The sequence below is a fragment of the Trachurus trachurus genome (genome assembly GCF_905171665.1).
Source record: "Trachurus trachurus genome assembly, chromosome: 8".
Classification (NCBI taxonomy): domain Eukaryota; kingdom Metazoa; phylum Chordata; class Actinopteri; order Carangiformes; family Carangidae; genus Trachurus; species Trachurus trachurus.
The window spans coordinates 3,761,584-3,783,039 of record NC_139905.1 but is presented as its reverse complement, the minus strand read 5'-3'; the positions used below and the strand labels follow the sequence as shown (position 1 = coordinate 3,783,039).

Sequence of the window (21,456 nt, the reverse complement as noted above, 5' to 3'; positions counted from 1 at the left end):
TGGGATGAATAAAGATCTATCTATCTATCTATCTATCTATCTATCTATCTATCTATCTATCTATCTATCTATCTATCTATCTATCTATCTATCTATCTATCTATCTATCTATCTATCTATCTATCTATCTATCTATCACATTTTTTGGTACTTTACTTCATTACTACTTTACACCTCTGTCTGTCCTCATACAACCTGGATAGTGCTTATACGTATAGATCTTTATCAATGCCGTCTAAAAGTTGTATGAGGTGAATGGTTATGAATGGAATCACTACAGTGTCCTCAAGCAAGGACAAACTTAGTGAAAAAATCATTTATCTCATGAACTCATTATGAACTCTTTTCAATGGCCTTATTCTGTATGTGTATGTACTGTGTTTTTAACTTGTGTTTCTTTTATTCTATGCACATCTGTGAACACGTCCAACAAGAGTTTCCACAGCTTTTTGCAGGGACAATAAATGTTTTTCTGATTCAGTTTTTTCTGATTCTCCCTCCAGTTTCTCTTCAGGTTCGATGCCCATGCAGAGGAGCCAGTGGGCCTGTGGCTGCTGCACCTTCCTGAACGCAGCCGGCGCCCCCCGCTGCTCCATCTGCGAGGCCCCGCGGCGCCGCCCCGACGCCCGCTGGACGGGGCCGGGGGGGTCGGGCCGGGAGGACGGCGGCTGGTCCTGTCCTCGCTGCACGCTGGCCAACTCGCGCGGCAGCCCGGCCTGCTCGCTCTGCGGCTACGACTCGCTGGAGGATCATCAGCTCCAGCTCCAGCTCCGCCCCCAGCGCTCCAGCAGCTGCTCCGGCCCCCTGAGGCCGCCGGCCGCCGAGCAGAGCCGGCAGCACAGCAGGAAGCAGCAGCAGCAGCAGCAGCAGCAGCAGCAGCAGCAGCAGCAGCAGCAGCAGCAGCAGCAGCAGCAGCAGCAGCAGCAGCAGCAGGCAAGGGGGTAGATCGATCAGACTACATGCATGCAGGCGTAGATCACAGTCGGCCATATTGGAACGGGCAACTTGCTCTGACTCTGGCTGCAGTTACAGTGCAGTAGATGGTGATCCAGTCATCTGCACTAAAAAAAAACGATTCATAACTCTGTGAAAAATAAATCAGTATGTAGCTATTACTTTAATAGCGAGAATAACGCCGCCGAATCTCCGTATATGGTGGGAACTACGACGGTATGTGATCGTCTTCCAACCTCTGACTTTAATTCTTGATGAATGAAAACATGAGTCTGTCTTGCGCCGGTCAAAGAATTTCACGGTACGGAGGCTCATAAATGTAGTGTGAAGACACTTCACTTTTCCAAAACTCCTTGTTGTCCCTTTAACTATTTGCATAATGTCACTATAATGTTACTTTTACAAAAAAAAAGTACATGATTAAAATGATCCGTGATTCTAAATATGCTGCATCATAACTGCATAGACGTTCATAAAAAATCAAACCGTTTTGAAGTCGGACAAAAACTGAGCAAGTTCTGGTCATTATAGCAGAACATGCAGCAGAGGCTTAATCCTCTGAGGGAGAGAGTTGCCCTTACCAAGATGGTGTATGGTTTATAAACCAAGACCTTCCATGAGGAGTCAGCTTCCTGTATGATGTCACTAGGCTTCTGCACGGCCACGCCCCTTTAGGGAGACCAGAGGCAGCCTGGAATGTATTGACTCCAATGGGAAAACTGAACGTGAACACCGATTATGGTCGATTCTTTCTCCCCACAGTCACTGAAGTAAATTTTGGACTCATTTTTCACAAGCCACATCTCTTCTGAACAGTTTGACACCAACATGGCAACTTTCAGTCGGACACATCAGGAGAAAATCCACTTTGTTCCAGACCTGTCTCTGTCTCTACGACGACACACTCTCGCCAGATTTGGCACAGATCTCCTAGGCAACGTCAAACAAAATGATTTAAATTATTTTTGTCATGCTAAATATGACTGTTAGTAGTGTAAATATTTAATGTTATCATAAGAAAATATAAATATCTCACTTTCATCTACCTACAAATTGTATAAATCCACACACACGATCACAGACGAGGTGGTGACGGTTGGCCACGCCCACTTAGAGAGACAGGAAGTGAAACCATTTCTATCATTTGAGCAGCCTCTCATGGAGTATCTTTCCATTTATTGAATATCTTTGTCTATGGCAGCAGGTGGCGGCGGCGGCGGCGGCGGCGGCGGCGGTGGCGGCGGAGCAGCAGGACCTGACGTGGGACTGCCTGAGGTGCACGCTGCAGAACACGCCCACCTCCATGTCCTGCTCGGCCTGCGGCGGCCCACGCAAACTGTCCCTCCCCCAGATCCCCGCCGAGGCGCTGCTCATTCCCGACGTCTGCGACCAAACGGGAGCTCAGCAGCAGCAGCAGCAGCAGACAGAGATGGAGCCGGTGGCGGCGGCGGCGGGGGGGCTCTCGCTCTCCATATCCACCAGAGGAGAGTGTTTACCGGTGGAGGCGTCCTACACAACCACGCCGTCCTCGTCAGGTAGTGATGTCACATAATCACGGTGTTTATTGATTATCACGATTATCATGCATTACTTAATTTCTTTTATACACAATGAATGTGTAATAGCCAAAATACACTTAAAGGAATATTTCACCAAAAAATGAAATTCAGTCATTAGTGACTCCCCCTCATGCTGATGAATACTCTGGAGTAGTTTTTTATTCCTCAAAGTGCATCTGGAGACCCGGGAGGCCGGTTCGTAGTCCAACGAAAACTTTATATGAGCGTAATAGGGCCCGACACAAAAACGTCCATAAAACTACACAAAAAACATTTAATATTCCTCCACACTGCTCGTCCACTGCAATCCAAGTGTCCTGAAGGGAGATAGTCCAGAGTTTACTGGAAACTACCTCATTGAGGCAAGTCCAGTCACGTCCACGTGCATCACGTGAACGCGAGAGCGCACACCAGACAAATTCAACACAGGACTGTTTAGGCTGTAAAAATGTCCTGTTGACGTAGTTTCCAGTAAACTTTGGACTATATCCCTTGACTCCGGAATATTTATCAGCATGAGGGTGAGTCAATAATGACTGAATTTCATTTTTTGGTGAACTATTCCTTTAAATTACTAATTATTTACATAAAATTATTATCTATAAATATATGACCAATTATTAATCCCCCTGGGGAAATGTCATTGAGTGTCATCTATACCAAATGCGATCAGTGGCGGCGCCAGGGAGGCACTAGGTGGCGCTGTAGCTCCCCCTATCATAGCCATAGCACCTGCCCAGCACCCCCAAGAATTGGGACCGTGAAGGTGCAACACACCGCTCGTTATCACAGAGATATTATTTTCAGAGGTTTACATTGGCAGGCTTATCTATGTTGTATCTATAGCCCTTGTGTTGAATACTTTTACATTTGCTTATAGCAGAGACGTTGCTTATAGTCACGGAACAAGTATAGTTAATGTGCCGCGCATAGGCGCCGATTCCGTGGGTGCTCGACTGACCAGGTTGAGCACCCACTGGGGGGGGCACGCCACCAGATGCGCATTTCTCCGTGCCGCACCTCGGCCACTCAGCTGTGTGTCTGTGTATCATGTGTAGCCCGTATGTGTGTGTAGCCTGTGTGAATGTGTGTATTAATCCCTCGCGCGCTCTGTTAAGATGAATAAACACAAATCGCGTGAGGGGGGGGGGTTCATTTCCATAATGAAATGAAACACCCCAAAATTCAAAGCACCTTCTCTCAAGTGTTGAGCATCCCCATAGCACCTGCAACAGAAAATCTCTGGAGCCGCCACTGAATGCGATTAGTTTATTTTATTCAGGGTTTTTTTATTATTATTACAAATGACACGCTTACATTTAAATTCCTCCCAATTCAGTGTGACGTTAGGTAAATATAAATGGACCAGTATCTGTGCATTTACCTTCACTTTAGCACCACATCTGCCGATATGTTATGGTTAATTGTTAAAACCAGTAATTGTGTCATCTCTCTATCGTCAGGTCACAACCACCCGGTTCCCTGCAGCCGCAGAGAGGTTCCTCCTCCAGATGTTTGTCTCAGTCAGACTCACAGCATCAGCCCGTCTCCGTCCTCCCTCGCCGTGTCTCATCCGTCGCAGCCCGAGCCGCCGCCGCCGCCGTCCGGCCGCAGGCTCAGCATCCTGAAAGAGGAGATGTCGCCTCTGTCGCCGGCGGCCGACGCCTCCTCCGTGGCGTTCCCGCCCGTCAACAGGACGGAGGAGTGGTCGTGTCCGGCGTGCACGCTCATCAACGAGGTCCGGGCCAAGCACTGCCTGGCCTGCCACACGCCGCAGCAGCACGCCGCGCTGCTGAGGCCGCCGCCGCCGCCGCCGCACCGCAGGAAGGAGAGCATGCTGGTGGAGGCGCTGAGGCAGAGCGACGAGGGAGAGGCCAAGGAGCTGTGGGAGAACATCGTCAGCTTCTGCAGAGAGGTGCGACACAAACACCAAATCAGCTTTCTTTCACCTTCGTAACATCGCCAAAATCCGCCCCGTTCTGTCCCGTCTCAACGCTGAAATTGTCCTTCATGCTCTAGTATCCTCCAGATTAGACGACTGTAACGTTCTCCTCTCCGGTCTTCCCGCCTCTACAACTCATAGCCTTCAACTTGTACAGAACTCAGCCGCTAGAATACTGACCAAAACCCATAGACACAGTCGTATAACTCCAGTCCTGAAATCTCTCCACTGGTTACCGGTCCAGGCCAGAGCTGATTTCAAGGTCCTTCTCCTTACATATACGGCATTGAATGGCCTGGCTCCATCATACCTGTCTGAATTACTCATACCCTATATTCCACACCGCCCCCTCTCCGCTCTGTAAATTCTCATCTTCTGGTTGTTCCCCCAAAATTTGAGTGTCCTATCTCCCTGTGCGTTCTTTGTTTGTTCTTTCTCCTGTCCTCCACAGTAGGCTATGTTTGCCTATTTGGCCTGTATTTTTTCTGATCATTTAACTGTTTGTGTAAATTATTGTAATTAATTTTGCAAAGCGTACCGAGACCATGTTGCACCATGGTGATTTTACACTTTAAATAAACTAAACTAAACCACACAACAACAACAACCAGGTCCATTCACTGTGATGAAGTCTAGTCGGTTTAAAGACAAACTATCCTGCTCATGTCAGGGGCTTTTAATGTGAAGTTAAACCCCAGTGTAATTAGACCTCCTAGGATTTAGATGTGGTTTCTTTATGCAAGAACAAGAAAAGTACAAATACAAATATGAGTTGGGGCAGAAGAACAACACTGCTGTGTGGGTGGGTGGATGGTCAGATGTTCAAAATGCATGACATTTCTGCTTATTGTGCGTGTAATCTGTCAATTAAAATCAAAAAGTATCTGCAACGCTGCTGCATCCCATCCTTGTGTGGTCACACCCACCACCTGGCATGCAGCGCACATTCTGCTCAACACACCTGCCGTCACTCGACGAGAAGATATATGGACGTATTTTAAATATAATCCAGCAGAAAAAAAACTGAATGCACCAGGCTACTGTTACCACTTTATCTGTGTGTAGGCTAATGCATAATCCTTAGACCATAGACCATAAAGTATTTGCCATTGGGTGGAAACATTATGTGTAAAACCATTCCTTTATTGAATTAATTTGTTAACTGACTAAAACTAGACTAAAACCTTTTTGAGTTTTCGTCAACTAAAACTATCACATATAGAAATGACTAAAATTGACTTAAACTAATAAGTATTTTCGTCAAAAAGACTAAGACTAAATCTAAAATGCCTGCCAAAAACAACACTGAGAGGAACGCGTTCTTTGATCTTCTTTATTTAAAGGTTTGGAAGTTGTAGTTATTGTTTTCTGTTTGAATTAGTTGTGTCGTGTTCAAACTGAACAGAATCTGAAAACACAATGTTTCACCCACACACCAGTTAATGTGAGCGTAGCTGCGTAGCTGCTCTCTGGACCGGAGCAGATGTGCACAGCTGTTTCCACCCTGGGCCGTGACGCCATCCAGCTGTTGTCGTCTGAGTTTCCACCGTCTTCACCGAGGACGACTTCAGCTCCGGCTGTTACATAGTTTCCACATGAGGTGAAGGAGCTCATGAGTCACAGAGAACAGAGAGAAAAGACACGAAAAGAGAAAAGACGAGTTGAAACAAAAAGCGAAATCAGTATTAAACTGAGACAAAGAATGAAAATATTTGAGTTCAGGGAGAAAACTGGACAAAGTCAAACTCATGAGGTCGTATGATGTGATAACTGTTGTATAGAAAATTAAAAAAACAATGCTAATTTCTTTTATGGAAAGACAAAAAACCCCAATGGCCCCTGATGTCACCAGCTTCATTGTTTCCACTGTGCAGCAGATTAATGTCGTTTTCCATTTGAATCGTTCACTTGGTGATAGTGAAGCATGAAATTTGGCACCAATACTCGCTAAGCATCGCTCTTTTGGAAAAAGGCGCTGGCCACTCAAAAAATTCAATATGGCGGCCATTTTTCAAGATGGCTTCCAGGTATTGTACCAATATGTCCAATATCAGCATGTAATTATCAATTAATTGAAGTATTTCATGGGTCTCACATTTCATCATTACAGGTGTTGTTTTAGTCATAAAAGCCATGTGAAATGTTGTATTGAAGATGGCGTGCAAGATGGCCGCCGTGAAACCAGTGCTGTGTCTCAAATCGCACACTTCTCTCAGTGCACTGCTTTACAGTACACTGTAAAGCAGTGCACTGCACTCAAATTTCGACAGGTTAGTACCGTCTCAAATCAAACACTGCTGCTGCGCACTGACCGGAAATGACTCGACAGCTGCTTCTTCTATTTTTTAAATTCTGATTGCAACCATAGCAACCGGCCGTTGTAACCCTATCGCCGGCACTTGACAGCGCTTTTTGCCGATCAAAACGAGCTATTAAGTTGTGTTTTATTGTGTTAGTGTTGTTGTTGTGCTGTTAAGAGTGTTTTTTAAAGACATTTACGCCGGTGTCAGCTCCGTCGCTGCTCAAAGCAACCGCTGCCGTTTGAAAAGTAGTGACGTGTTTCCGCTACGTCACCAAGATGGCGGCCGTTAAGTGTGGAAAGTATGCATCGATCCACACTCAATTTTCTGGCCGTTTGAGTGCGCCAATTGAGTGCGCATAGCGCACTACATTTTCGCGCACTGCTCAGTGTGAACGCACTTATGCACTCAAAATATTAAGTGTAAGTGCACAAGTGCGCGATTTGGGACACACCACAGTTTTTGGTTCTATACACAGGTTTTTGGGGTTCAACTTTCTTCCACCTACTAAAGTTCTGCTCTTACAAGAAAACTAACAGGTCTATTGGGATTTAAAACCCCCAAAACTTTTGTAAAGAACTAAAAAACTGTGTTTCTACTGTATGTTTAATAGATCATGAGTTATTCCAACTGGTTTCAATGCGGACATCTTGCTCGCCATCTTCACTTGTAATAATGAAATGTGGCACTCATAATAAAATACTTTTGACCAAAATCAGCTGATTTTGATAATAACATGTTTATATCGGACATATTGGTACAATACCTGGAAGCCATCTTGAAAAATGGCCGCCATATTGAATTTTTGGAGCAGCCAGGGCCTTTTTCCAAAAGAGTGATGCTTAGACAGTATTAGCGCAAAAATGTTATGCTTGTATCATCAAGTGGACGATTCTAACAGTAATGAAGTGAAGTCAGGGCAAATGCATTCACACCTCCAGTCCAGTAGGGGGCAGTAAGAAGAAGGTAAAAGTTATATAACAACAACAGTGACGTTTACTACGTTGTAGTAGTTTCAAGTTTTCTCTTTGCTGTAATGACGATTCTTCTTCTTCGTCTTCTTCAGAACGCGGTGACGTTTGTGGACGACAGTTTCCCTCCCAGTCCGAAGTCCGTGGGCTTCCCGACCGACGACAGCGTCCAGCACCGCGTCAGGAAGTGGCTTCGTCCTCAAGAAATCAACTGCTCCAACTTCCGAGAGCGGGCGGTGAAGTGGTCCGTTTTCCGGATGCCTCGCCCGTCCGACATCCTGCAGGGACTTCTGGGTAACTGCTGGTGAGAGGAAACAGGAAACAGGAAGCAACCGAGAGCCGCCGCCGCCGCCGCCGCCGCCGCCTCCTCGTGGTCGTATCCCTCCGCCACTTAGATGTTTTGTCATAAATTTATGAAAGACATATTGTATTTATACGTATTTCACTGAAGTGGAATCACAGCTGCATACAAATGAAAGCTTTCTGGTTCCTTAGAATGAGTTGTTACAAGTTGTTACAAGTCGTTACAAATACATAAGTGGGCGACGCACCGAACCGAGGCGGCCATGTTGCATCGTGACCGTAGGTAACCACGGAAACTGAGCGGAGCTGTGGGCTCGGCCTGTTAAAACTGTCACCACTGTGTAGTGTGAGGAAGGACGGAGGCACTGGTGTTGCATTCAGGTGCAGTCAGGCAGACGGCCGTCGGCAAACCAACCGGATGTCATTTTACTCCACCAGAGAAAGACGGTAAAACAATACCACATCACCATGACAACATATTGTCACATTGCCTGTATTGTTTTGCCTCGTGCTGGCGGACCACTTGTTTACATAGACACTTGTTTATCCTGTTACATGCAGCGTCTGTTGTCTGTCTGACGTCTGCCCAATTTCACCTGAATGCAACATCAAGAATACGTTCAGATATGCAACCGCACCGCTAGATGGGGGGAATTCCTACATACTGGGGCTTTAAGCCACTAAACTCTAATCAGTTCGTCCTCAAGTTTGTTTAAGTGTTTGTTGGAAATGGATTTTCCCTTCAGGCTGCCGTACAAACATGGCGGTGCAAGATGGCGACACTCTCTAAAGCAAGACCCTTGCTATATGTAGATATACAAGAATAATTATAAGGCTACAAAAACCAAATCCAGATCTTATTTTATAGCGATTAAACACTTATACAAATATATTCATGGGTAGTAGATTCAGATTTTAACAATAAACCTTGACAATCATTACCCACTGGACCTTTAATCTCGGAGCCTAGGTGAACGTTTTTATTTAATGGGCAGAAATTCCTTTTAAAGGGTTACAGAGGTGATTACACCATGAAATAATGAGGTAATCGTGTGTGTGTGTGTGTGTGTGTGTGTGTGTGTGTGTGTGTGTGTGTGTGTGTGTGTGTGTGTGTGTGTGTGTGTGTGTGTGTGTGTGTGTGTGTGTGTGTGTGTGTGTGTGAGACCTCAGGTTCCTCAGTGCCTTGGCTGTCCTGGCTGAACGTCCGGAGCTGGTGGAGAAGGTGATGGTGACGCGCTCGCTCTGCGCCGAAGGAGCCTATCAGGTGCGGCTGTGTAAGGACGGCTCCTGGACCACGGTGCTGGTGGACGACATGTTGCCGTGTGACGACAGCGGCCACCTCCTCTTCTCTCAGGTCAACCGCCTTTCTGCACCCAACTGCACAGGCATAAAGTCATAATTTTTGTGCAAATCATAATTTTACGAGAATGAAGTCATAATATATGTTTGAGAGGAGGAAAGTTGTTGAAATGAGGCCGTGGAGCATTTTGTGAAGTTGTACTTCAGTCTAGGTTTCACAAACAAGGAGATACTTAATCTTTTGGCACATGAGCACCTCATTGTCTTCAGTATCAGGACTTTGAAAAGAATATGCAAGAAAAATGCATCTATCCTGCTTAAAGAACCAGATGGAAATCGCAGCTTTTTTTCATCAAAAAATTGCCATTGACTTCTTCTTCCTAGTAAAATTTTGTTTTTTTTCTCGTGAATTTATCTTTTTCTCATAAAATTGCCACTTGATTCTCGTAAAATTTTGTTTTTTTTCTCGTAAAATTTCCACTTGATTCTCAAAAAAAGATTACTTTTTTTCCTTGTAACATTTTTTTTTTCTTGTAAAATGACGACTTTTTCCTCACAAAATTTCCACTTTATTCTTGTAAAATTGTGACTTTTTCTTGTAATATGATGACTTTATTCTGTTAAAGTCTCAAAAAAAAAAAAATTCTCAATGTGGCCCTAATACTCGGCCGTAAAGTTGTTGATATTTCTAAGCGACCGTAGAAGGAAAAGCACAGTCCTAAAGGGGCGACTGAAAGAACGCTATTCAGTTAGTTGCGATATGAAGTATTAACAGGAAGTCTTTCATAAACAAACTTGAATCGTTGTGTCTCCACAGGCACAGAGGAAGCAGCTCTGGGTTCCTCTGATAGAAAAGGCTCTGGCCAAGCTGCACGGCTCGTACTTTGCGCTGCAGGCCGGCCGCGCCATCGAGGGTCTGTCCACGCTGACCGGCGCGCCGTGCGAGTCTCTGGCCCTGCAGCTCAGCGCCACCAACCCCAAGGAGGAGCCCATCGACACCGACCTGATCTGGGCCAAGATGCTCAGCTCCAAAGAAGCAGGGTGAGAGAGGGAGGAGGAGGTTTTTTTAGATTTTATTTATTTTCACAGTTAAAAATTACACAAGTAAAAGTAACAATTTAGCAATTTAAACAGGGTTCTTACGGATCCTTAAAAAGTCTTAAAAGGCATTGAATTCATTAATCTAAAAACAAGGCCTTAATTGGCATTAAAATGTCTTAAATCAATTTTTCAAATGTCTTAAAAATGTTAACACTTGGTAAGTGGGATTTTATGATTGTAATTAGTCTCAAATCTCTAAATAATTGGTATCATTCCAACATAGAGAAGTTAGTGGCGGCCGTCAACGCTAAATCTCTCACCGCCACCAGCTCCCGAGTCAGTTTTTTTTTTTTTTTCTGACTTTTTATGCATTTATTTTGAAAGGACAGCTGTGGAAAACTCGTGCGAGTTTGTAGTTTTCACCAAAGTCCGTACTTTTAATGGAAACACACAGAACTCAAATTTCTTTTAATGTGCATTTCCCAGTTATTTTAATCACTTTGGATGGAAACATACGAACGAGCAAACGTGTCCTTTTTAGTTCATCATCTCCTCTCCACAACTACACAGCTGTTAAATGATCTCACTCATAGCCCCCCCCCCCCCCCCCCCAATCATTCATGTAGCAGTTGCTTTACCTTGGACCACATAGGAAAGTGGGTAAAATTGTCCCTAACCCTATGTATGTGGTGACGTTTTTTTTTGCTTTTTTTTTGCTTTTGTGTTTAATGTGAAGTCTGTCTTAAATTTCATTTCAAGTGGCATTAAAAACGTCTTAAAAAGTCTTAAATTTAACTTGGCTTAAGCTGTAGGAACCCTGTTTAAAGTGCAGGAAGAGGCAAAAACTCAAGGAGCTTATCAGGTGCCTCCACCTATAGTTAACAATAAAATATAATATTATAATAAAGAAAACAAAATATACAAATGAACAATCAGAAGTATATAGACCATAGAAATAAATGAAAATGTACAAGGAAATTACACAAAAAGAATAATAATCGAAATATATGAATAACCATAAAGAGTACAATTTAAAAATTAAGAAACAAACAAAAGACATCTACTAAAGAACAAACCAAATAAAACAAACAAGAAATAATTTCAAGGAGATTACAGAAGAAGATAAAAAATGTGTCATGTCAGTACAGCCATTACTTATGCCAGAGCAGTTCCATTTACAAAACAAAAATTAAATGGTGTTTCAGACATCCTACTGTATAACCTTGTACAGATGAGCATTTTTTTGCTAAGTGGGAATATGTATTCATAGTTCGACACCACTGTACCGTATTGTATATTGACCCCTGGTTGTAACACATTTTGGAGGATGCAGATCTAACGCTCGACGAGTTGAATAAGTGTGGACCTGAGAGTTTGTGGTGAAATAGTCTTTGAGGTGAGCAGGAATGCTTTCCTCATAATAAGACCTTATAAGTAAAAAGACATGTCTGATAAATATTTATATTATAAACTCTGTCTGTTCCCTCAGCTTCCTGATGGGGGCGTCGTGTGGCGGCGGCAACATGAAGGTGGACGACAGCGAGTACGAGTCTCTGGGTCTGCGGCCGCGACACGCCTACTCTGTCCTCGACGTGCGGGACGTGGACTCTCACAGGTGATGAGGAGGACACACGGTGAAGTGCATAGGATTGTTTTTTTTTGTTTCAACACTACACAGATTTACATAGCCGTGCAAAAGTATTCACACACCTTCAACTTTTCCACATTTTGCCACGTTACAATTTTGCAGATGCAGGTGCTGCATTGTAAAATCAGCTGCAGCATGTTCTCTTTCATTAATAAGAGCAAACAAAAAAAATGCCAACTTATATTGTTATTTTAGTGAGTATTTCAGTGTGATTATGAAACAAAACTACATCAGTTCAGGGTCCAATATAGAAATATGTATTTTTAAAATAACAGCTCTTTAAAGTGTTTCTCTCACCTGGTTAATGTGATTTTTTACCCCTGAACGTCACTGCACAGAAAAAAGGGCAAAAACTGAAGCTGTTGCCATATTTTCAAAAGTCTGCCAGTCACTCAGAGATCAAAGACAATCTCACATGCACAACAGTTAACTCCTGCTTCTAACCCTGTAATCTTTTCTGCAGCCATTATCATTTATATTTCTTATTTCATTTCTTCTTTAACCCCACCTCAAGTAAACATTTGATGTTACATTTTTTTTCTTCTGTAACTGCATTTTTCTTTCTTTTTTTCTTTTCTTTTAATTAATCATACTTTGTTATTACTGTGGATATATCTGCTGTATGTTTGTATAACAAAAAACAATAAAAATATGTAAAAACAAAAAAAAAACTGCAGCTGTAAATGTACAAAGCTGCTAGAGACAAACCCCAAAAGACAGAGAAAGGTGGTTCAACAAAGTATTGACTCAGGGGGCTGAATACATATGCACGCCACAGTATTCGGATTTTTATTTTTTAAATCTTGAGCACCATGAATAATTTTCTTCCACTTCACATTGATGCTCTACTTTTTCTTGGTCTATCACATAAAATCCCAATAAAATACATTTAAAGTTTGTGGTTGTAACGTGACAAAATGTGGAAAAGCTCAAGGGCTATCAAGACTTTTTCAAGGCAAATCATCAGGATATTGTGAGCTTTTATTCTGAAAGGGGAAGAGTGGTCTCATGGGAGGAAACGACCTGTTCTCCTGGTTCCTTTGGTCCAGGTTGCTGCAGCTGAGGAACCCGTGGGGCCGGTTCTCCTGGACCGGACCGTGGGCCGACGACTGGCCCAGCTGGCCGCCGCCGCTGAAGAGGGAGCTGAGCGCCCAGAGAGCCGAGGACGGACTCTTCTGGATGGACTTCTGGGACTTCATCAGGTAAACCGACGGCTGATTGGTCGATGGGTTAAAGGTGCATTGTGTAGGAATTCCTCCCATCTAGCAGTGCGGTTGTAGATCGCAAGCAACTCAGTCGTATTTTTCATGCTGCATTCACTTGAAATCGGTTAGATGGCAGACGGACGACAGCCATCAAAGTTCATATTCCAGCACATATCTTATCAGTCACTGGAACATTCCTGCAACATTTATGACATTTTTTTGTGAAAAACATCAAAGGAAAAATAAATGAATAAAATAAAAAGTAAAATAAGAATAAAAAATAAAAATAAGATAATAATATTAATAATAGTAGTCTAATAATAATAATAATAATAATAATAGTAAGGGGAGTATTAATAATAAAAGGGGAGGGGGGGTGGGACAAAGACAGTTGGAGAAAAAAAAAAGGCATAAAATAGAAACAAAAATACAATATATACATACACAAATTTGTTCTCTTCAGTTCTCTTCTCAAATCTATCTCACCTTCTTTTAACAACTGGAAATTAACTGTAAACAATATTCTGGAAATGGAAAAAAATTACATATAGAGTCAGAAATCAAGAACCAGAATGTCTGAAGAGATGGAATAAGTGGTTTGATTATATAAATAAATAAAACGAATGATTTCAGCCCTGAAGAAATGTTTATTAGATCTCTGAAAAACGTACTTTTGAACGAAATAATCGATTTTCGTGATTAGATAACAGGAGAAGTTACACAATGTCCCTTTAACGAGGCTTCACTTTGTCTCCTGGAGATGTAAAAGACAGAAGAACCTCTGTGTGTGTCTGTCTCCGTCAGGTACTTTGACTCGGTCGACATCTGTAAGATCCACTCCGACTGGCAGGAGCTCCGTGTCCCGGGCGTTTTCCCCCGAGGAGCCGACGTCCCGGTGACGGTGGTGTCCATCACGGTTCTGGAGAGGACGTCGGTGGAGCTGGCGCTGTTCCAGCAGGGGAGCAGGTAGGAGCACGGAGTGACACAACAAGAGGTCAGCGCCGCTAAATATTACATCAACACAAATAATATTCATTTAAAAGGATAGTTCAACATTTTGTCAAATTGGCCCATTGTCACAATCCCTATAGTCATAGCAGTAGGTTTGTTACCTTTAATTGTCGGTGCAAGCTATTTTTTGTAGCCGTGAGCTGCTCAGAGCTACGCTACAGAGGCTCATTATGGGATTTCTTGGTTTCCCTCATCAAACTCATCAAATACACAATCCAACAACTCCACAACGCTCTGGTGGACAAGTTGTGAGCTGCACATTCACCACGCTACGAGATAATAACACAACGTTACCACACAGAGTTGTTTTAGAGGGAAATTCAGAGACTGTTGATGAAAAACTGTCCCTGAAGGCAACACGCATCAGTGGTTTTGCATGAATTTCCCTCTAAAACAACTCTGTGTGGTAACGTTGTGTTATTATCTCATAGCGTGGTGAATGTGCAGCTCACAACTTGTCCACCAGAGCGGTGTGGAGTTGTTGGATTGTGTATTTGATGAGTTTGATGAGGGAAACCAAGAAATCCCATAATGAGCCTCCGTAGCGTAGCTCTGAGCAGCTCACGGCTCTGCTCCGCCGTTCTAAAAATAGCTTTCACCGACAATTAAAGGTAACGAACCTACTGCTATGACTATAGGGATTATGGCAATGGGCCAATTTGCCAAAATGTTGAACTATCCCTTTAATACAGTTCTGTTTGGTTTTAGACGAAGATCAGGAAGATTGAAGTCGTTTAAAAAACATAAATGTACATTATAGTAATTAAACTGTATGAAATGTCAGTTCAGACTTCATTTTATCTGTTATCAGTCGTATTGGTCTGGTATTGATCTGCTATTAATCTGGTATTGGTCCGGTATTAATCTGGTATTGATCTGGTATTGGTCTGGTATTAATCTGGTATTAATCTGGTATTGATCTGCTATTAATCTGGTATTGATCTGGTATTAATCTGGTATTAATCTGGTATTGATCTGGTATTAATCTGGTATTGATCTGGTATTGATCTGGTATTAATCTGGTATTGGTCCGGTATTGGTCCGGTATTAATCTGGCATTAATCTGGTATTGATCTGGTATTGATCTGGTATTAATCTGGTATTAATCTGGTATTGGTCTGGTATTAATCTGGTATTGATCTGCTATTAATCTGGTATTGATCTGGTATTAATCTGGCATTAATCTGGTATTGATCTGGTATTGATCTGGTATTGATCTGGTAATGATCTGGTATTAATCTGGTATTGATCTGGTATTAATCTGGTATTGATCTGGTATTAATCTGGTATTGGTCTGGTATTAATCTGGTATTGATCTGCTATTAATCTGGTATTGATCTGGTATTAATCTGGCATTAATCTGGTAATGATCTGGTATTGATCGGGTATTGATCGGGTATTGATCTGGTATTAATCTGGTATTAATCTGGTATTGATCTGGTAATGATCTGGTATTGATCTGGTATTAATCTGGTATTAATCTGGTATTGATCGGGTATTGATCGGGTATTGATCTCCCTGCTCCTCCTCAGGCGCTGGGACACGGCGGAGAGTCACCTCCTGGACCTGTGTGTGTTGGTGTTCCGCGCCTCCTACGACGGCTGCGGGACTCTGGCTCTGGGCCGTCTGCTCGCTCACAGCCGCCGCTCCGTCCGCCGGTTCGTGGGCTGCGACGTCATGTTGGAGCCGGGCGAGTACGCAGCGCTGTGCTGCGCCTTCAACCACTGGCACAGCTGCAGCAGCGGCAGCAGCAGCGGCACAGAGGGAGCAGGTAAACACATGAACACACCTCCTGTCTGAATCTAAACATTCAGTCTGTTAGAGCTAAAATATTAGAAACTAGAGCCACGGGTTGGATTTACCCAGAATCGTCCTTTAAAGGTAGTAAGTAACTACAAAACAACAGCAGCAGCAGCAGTTCTCTACAGGTCGAACAAAACACAACCAGTTTCCATGTTAGTAGGAGCACGTGTCTGAAACTACTGTAAGTCTGATCCTGCAGAAACTCCTCCATCATGAAGGTTGTAATAGGGACTTCTGGGTAACTGCTGGTGAGAGGAAACAGGAAACAGGAAGCAACGTAGAGCCGCCTCGTGGTCGTATCCCTCTGCCACTTAGTCTAGTCCCAGTCTGTCATCATTGATGTCTTGTGACTTAAAAGAATAGTTCACCCAAAATTGAAATTTCACTCATTATCTCCTCCCCCTCATGTGGACTAAGGGCTGGGAGAAGTTTCAGAGTCCTCCGTGGCTTCTCTGAGTTACAGGGGGTCTCGGCGTAGCAGTGCATGTCCATATGACGGTTGCAAATGGATACCAACTGTCTTCGTAACAAAAAGACACACCAAAAAACATCCAAATACCTCCATGCTGCTCGTATGTAATGTCCCTCTTGTATTGAAGCCCCGACATGAGAAATTGTCCCGAAAAAAATTAAATATGTCTATATTTCAAGCTTGTTTTGTAGCGGAAGCTTCTCAAAGCTCCTCTTCCCGGTTCGGACGAATTCGAATTCAGCAGCATGGAGGTATTTGGATGTTTTTTGGTGTGTCTTTTTGGTACGAAAGACAGTTGGTATCCATTTGCAACCGTTATATGGACATGCAGTGCTACGCCGAGACCCCCTGTAACTCAGAGAAGCCACGGAGGACTCTGAAACTTCTCCCAGCCCTTAGTCCACATGAGGGGGAGGAGATAATGAGTGAAATTTCAATTTTGGGTGAACTATCCCTTTAAGCAACAGCGGATTTTGTGAAGGCTACGGCATCCGGAAATAAATCTCTCCTGACGCTGGTGCCTTAGCTGTCAAATCCGTAGTAGTCGTTAAGCAAGTTGCTGCGGCTGTCATGTCAAAATGTCTCTCAAAAGGGCCAGAGAGGAGTTGCTCTATGCTTAGACGGCAATTTAATTTCAGAATAAGGGTTTTTGCTATTATATGATGTGAACAAATCTAAGAATTTAGATTTACCATGTCAACTTTCCATACTTTACATTTTCAGAATGTGTTTTGCTGAAACATGTAATGTATAGGTTAGTGTGTCACTATCAATTGGAGAACACGTTTCATTTCAAAAATACAATGAGAACCATGTAATCCACTCATCTGAACCAGGCGTTGTAGTGACTACGTGAGATCGCTTGTTTCCCCGTAGTAGATCAGCCGGCTATAAGATCTATTTCCGGGTGCCGTAGCCGTCGCAAAATCCGCCGTTGTTTAAAGTCCCTATTGTTGCTGCTGCTGCATGAGGCTTTATGTGTTTATTTCATCATTTTAAACAACTTTCTCAAACAAAAGAAGAGTTGAAACCTGATCCAAAGACTTTATGTAAACAAGACTGACAGCACACTCACATCACCTGCCTCCTAAACCAAAGAGAGCAAAACAAACACAACCTAAAGTAAACACATTTTAATTTGAATACAAGAATAAATCCTCAAAATTATTAACTTTGAACAGCTGCGGTGACTTCAGATGATCGATTATTAATCATCTTGTTGCATTAACGGCACCGACCTGTAGATGTGGGAAACCCTTTAATTTACAGGCTGTTCACTACGTGATAATGTCTAGAAATAAAAGTCAATTTCACAGTAATGTCATGTTTTTCATAAAGGTAAAAGATTACACATGCTTTTCATGCTTTGGATTTTTTGGGAAAGGCCAGATGTCGTTGCAATTGACTGATATTTTATTTCTATGCCATCAATCGTTATTTCTAGGCTATACATTACTATGAAATCGACTGTTATTTCTAGGCATTATGACACAATTAATTGTTATTTCTTGACATTATTACGTAATTAACAGCCTGTAAATTAAAAGGGTTACCCAGATGTGTTGTAGTCCAGTGGTTTTAACCCCCCTCCCTCGGTGGGACACTGTCTAAGTGTTGTAGCTGTGTGTTTCCAGCGGGCGGGGGCCGGGCCGAGGCTCCGGGCTTCACGCTGGCCGTCTACAGCTCCAGACTGGTGATGGTGGAGCAGGTGACGGCGTCCAACACCACCATCGCCGACGCCATCGTCCAGCTGACGGAGACCAAAGGAGAGAGACACGAGGTGACAGTGACACGTCGATAAACACAGAGGCTCAGCAGGAGGAGTCATGTTCATGTTCTTCTGTGTTTTTATGCTGCAAAAACTTTTTATTCACAAAACCAGAGGGAAATACAGACACTGTTTGCCGAAAAACTGTCCTTGAAGGCAACGCGCATCAGCGGTTTTGCATGAATTTCCCTCTAAAACAACTCTGTCTGGTAACGTTGTGTTATCTCATAGTGTGGTGAATGTGCAGCTCACAACTTGTCCACCAGAGCTTTGTGGAGTTGTTGGATTGTGTATTTGATGAGTTTGATGAGGGGAACCAAGAAATCCCATAATGAGCCTCCGTAGCGTAGCTCTGAGCAGCTCACGGCTCTGCTCCGCCGTTCTAAAAATAGCTTGCACCGACAATTAAAGGTAACGAACCTACTGCTATGACTATAGGGATTATGGCAATGGGCCAATATGACAAAATGTTGAACTATCCCTTTAAATCAGTGACTAGTAACTAGTTGCAGGGAGAATGGAGCGTCTCTTGGCTGAAAACCAACCTTGTAAGATCAGAGCCTCCGACCCGGTGTCCCAGCTCTCGTCTCCATGGCGACACCGCCACACAAACGTAACGCGCTAACCCGTAACCTGTAATCTCTTGTTGATGACAGATAAGACTACACAGATATACACATGGTAACATGGTAGATGATAAATAACCTTATCCACCACCGCTCCATGGATTGATTTCTCACCGGCTTCGTTGAAAACAGATGCACATGGAGGAGAGGAGGGTTAGAGACACAGAGGAGGAGACTCCAGACTTAGATTCCAGTATAAATGTGCAGGATTTTCAACACTTTTTTAAAGCCATAACTTCAGCTACTTTCATTTATTCACCTGCATTTTCTTCAGGAAATGCTTTTTCTACTTATTCATGGTGTTTTGTGAACATGAAATACTTGAAGTCTTTATCGAAGTAACAAATAAAGACAAAATCATAATGATATTTACAATAACATCATCATCGTAAACAGACAAAGAAGTCTACAAAAAAGTTTGAAAGTGAATACATTTAAAGTTACCGTACTTTCCGGACTATAGAGCCACCTATAAGTATAAGCCGTACCAGCTAAAATTTAAAAGAAAATACATATATCGGCCACACTTGAATATAAGAGGGAGGTTTTCATGTTGTAACATGAGATATTTACACAGAAAGACAGTAGGGAACTGTGACAGTCTGTTCTGGTTCCGCTCCTCTCCTCCATGTGCATTTGTTTACAAGGAAGCTGGTGAAAAATCAATAAATGGAGCGGTGGAAAATGTTACATAACATATACGATGTTACGACGTGTGTGTTTGTGTAGTCTTAACCATCATGAACAAAAGATTACGGGTTACGGAGCGCGTTTGTGTCACGGTGCAGCAGAGAAAAAAGAAAGAAAGTAGCGGCTTATAGTCTGGAAAGTACAGTAACTGAGTTTACATAGTTTCCCTTTAACTGTTTTTTACACTGTGTGTGTGTGTGTGTGTGTGTGTGTGTGTGTGTGTGTGGTGTGTGTGTGGTGTGTGTGTGTGTGTGTGTGTGTGTGTGTGTAGGGCCGGGAGGGGATGACCTGCTACTACCTGACCCACGGCTGGGCCGGGCTCATCGTCATGGTGGAGAACCGTCATCCCCGTCACCACCTGCACGTGTCGTGTGACTGCAGCGACAGCTTCAACGTGGTGTCGACGCGCAGCAGCCTCAAGACCATCGACAGCATCCCCCCGCTGCACAGGTTCACACACACACACACACACACACACACACACACACACACACACACATCCAGCCCGAGGGCCAACTAACACATCTTTACCTCTGGCTTTTTTTTAAACCTGCCAAACCGAGCCGACGGGGTTCGTTCAGTGAAACTTTTTTTGCGCGCTGCTGAAGCTGTATCGCGTTGAGTCACTTCAAAACAACAAAATAATCAATTTAACAACCAAAAAAATTCTTTAAACATTTTTCTATATAAATTTAATATTGAAAGGAGACAAAATTTACCCACTTATGCCATTTAAAGTGCTCAGATGAGGTCAGAGGTCTAAAAACTGCACCTCAAGTCTTAATAAATATGAGAATACAGTCATTAAGTTAAATAAATTCTTACTTAACTCAATCCTTTCAATCTAAATGTAACGAATGTAGCTTAATACCACACAGAAACGTCCAATTAAACTATTTTAATGTCTGCAACATTAACAGCCTACAGGTTGTTGTGTGTAAAATGGGAGGAAAACCGTGACATCCAGAGTTCAGATTCTAGTTTGCAGCTAGATATAAAAGAATAAGGCTACGAAAACCAAACAGATTTTATTTTATAGCGATTATACACTTATACTAATACATTCATGGGTAGTATATTCAGACTTTGCCAATAAATCTTGACGATTATTACACACTGGACCTTTAAACCTCTCTCTGTGAAGTGTGTGTGCTCAGTCATGTGACTTCCTCCCTCCCTCTCTCTCCCTCTCAGACAGGTGCTGGTGGTTTTGTCTCAGCTGGAGGGAAACGCCGGCTTCTCCATCACACACAGACTGGCTCACCGTAAGGCCGTGCAGGCGTCTCTGGGGAACTGGAGTCCCTCCAAGGCCACGCACAGTCCGGCCCTGAGCCCCGAGACGGCCGGTCTGCACCAGCCTCGACCGCTCTGACCTCTGACCTCTGGGACCGGGATCGGGATCGGGTCCGACAGCTGTGAGACGGTGTTGGACTGTTTTACATCATATCATATTGTACAAACTGAGAGCTGCTCTGAGACTGAAACATCTCACTGACTCTGACAGGACGCATCTCTGTCTCCTTCCTCCACAGGGACTATTTCTTTGGTGGACAAAAGTAGTTCCCTATGAAACATGGTTGTTTCTGCTGCTTTATTCAGGTGCAGCTGCAAAGTGCAAAAAAAAGTTGGCCACACCACAAGAACACAAACACAACATAATACACATTCCTGGAGCACTTTAATTACGTTTTTTTTTTTCAACAGTAGCTTTTATTTTATGCCTGTAGAACATAAACATCTGTAAACACCCTCAAACCCTGTGAAACACTCAACGTCTTCCACCTCCTGCAGAAAAGCAAGCAGAGCATGAAGAGACATAAACAAAACAAAACCAACGAGAATGTGAAAGAATAGTTTAGTAAAG

General features: G+C 43.2%; 1 protein-coding gene across 1 annotated transcript in view; it reads left to right on the top strand.

Annotated features, from left to right (window-relative positions):
- Positions 1–20,964, top strand: part of LOC310989422 (calpain-15-like) — a gene marked incomplete at both ends in the record, with an annotated part of 29,496 nt that extends 8,532 nt beyond the window's left edge. Inside the window, 13 exons of the mRNA XM_083976486.1 lie at positions 504–870; positions 2,204–2,489; positions 3,977–4,428; positions 7,822–8,030; positions 9,200–9,383; positions 10,146–10,369; positions 11,859–11,984; positions 13,067–13,219; positions 14,027–14,188; positions 15,766–16,004; positions 18,143–18,288; positions 19,864–20,042; positions 20,787–20,964. Coding sequence (XP_083832612.1) covers positions 504–870; positions 2,204–2,489; positions 3,977–4,428; positions 7,822–8,030; positions 9,200–9,383; positions 10,146–10,369; positions 11,859–11,984; positions 13,067–13,219; positions 14,027–14,188; positions 15,766–16,004; positions 18,143–18,288; positions 19,864–20,042; positions 20,787–20,964 — 2,905 coding nt within the window. The remainder of the gene's footprint in view (positions 1–503; positions 871–2,203; positions 2,490–3,976; positions 4,429–7,821; positions 8,031–9,199; positions 9,384–10,145; positions 10,370–11,858; positions 11,985–13,066; positions 13,220–14,026; positions 14,189–15,765; positions 16,005–18,142; positions 18,289–19,863; positions 20,043–20,786) is intronic.
- Between the last annotated feature and the right edge of the window lie 492 nt (positions 20,965–21,456).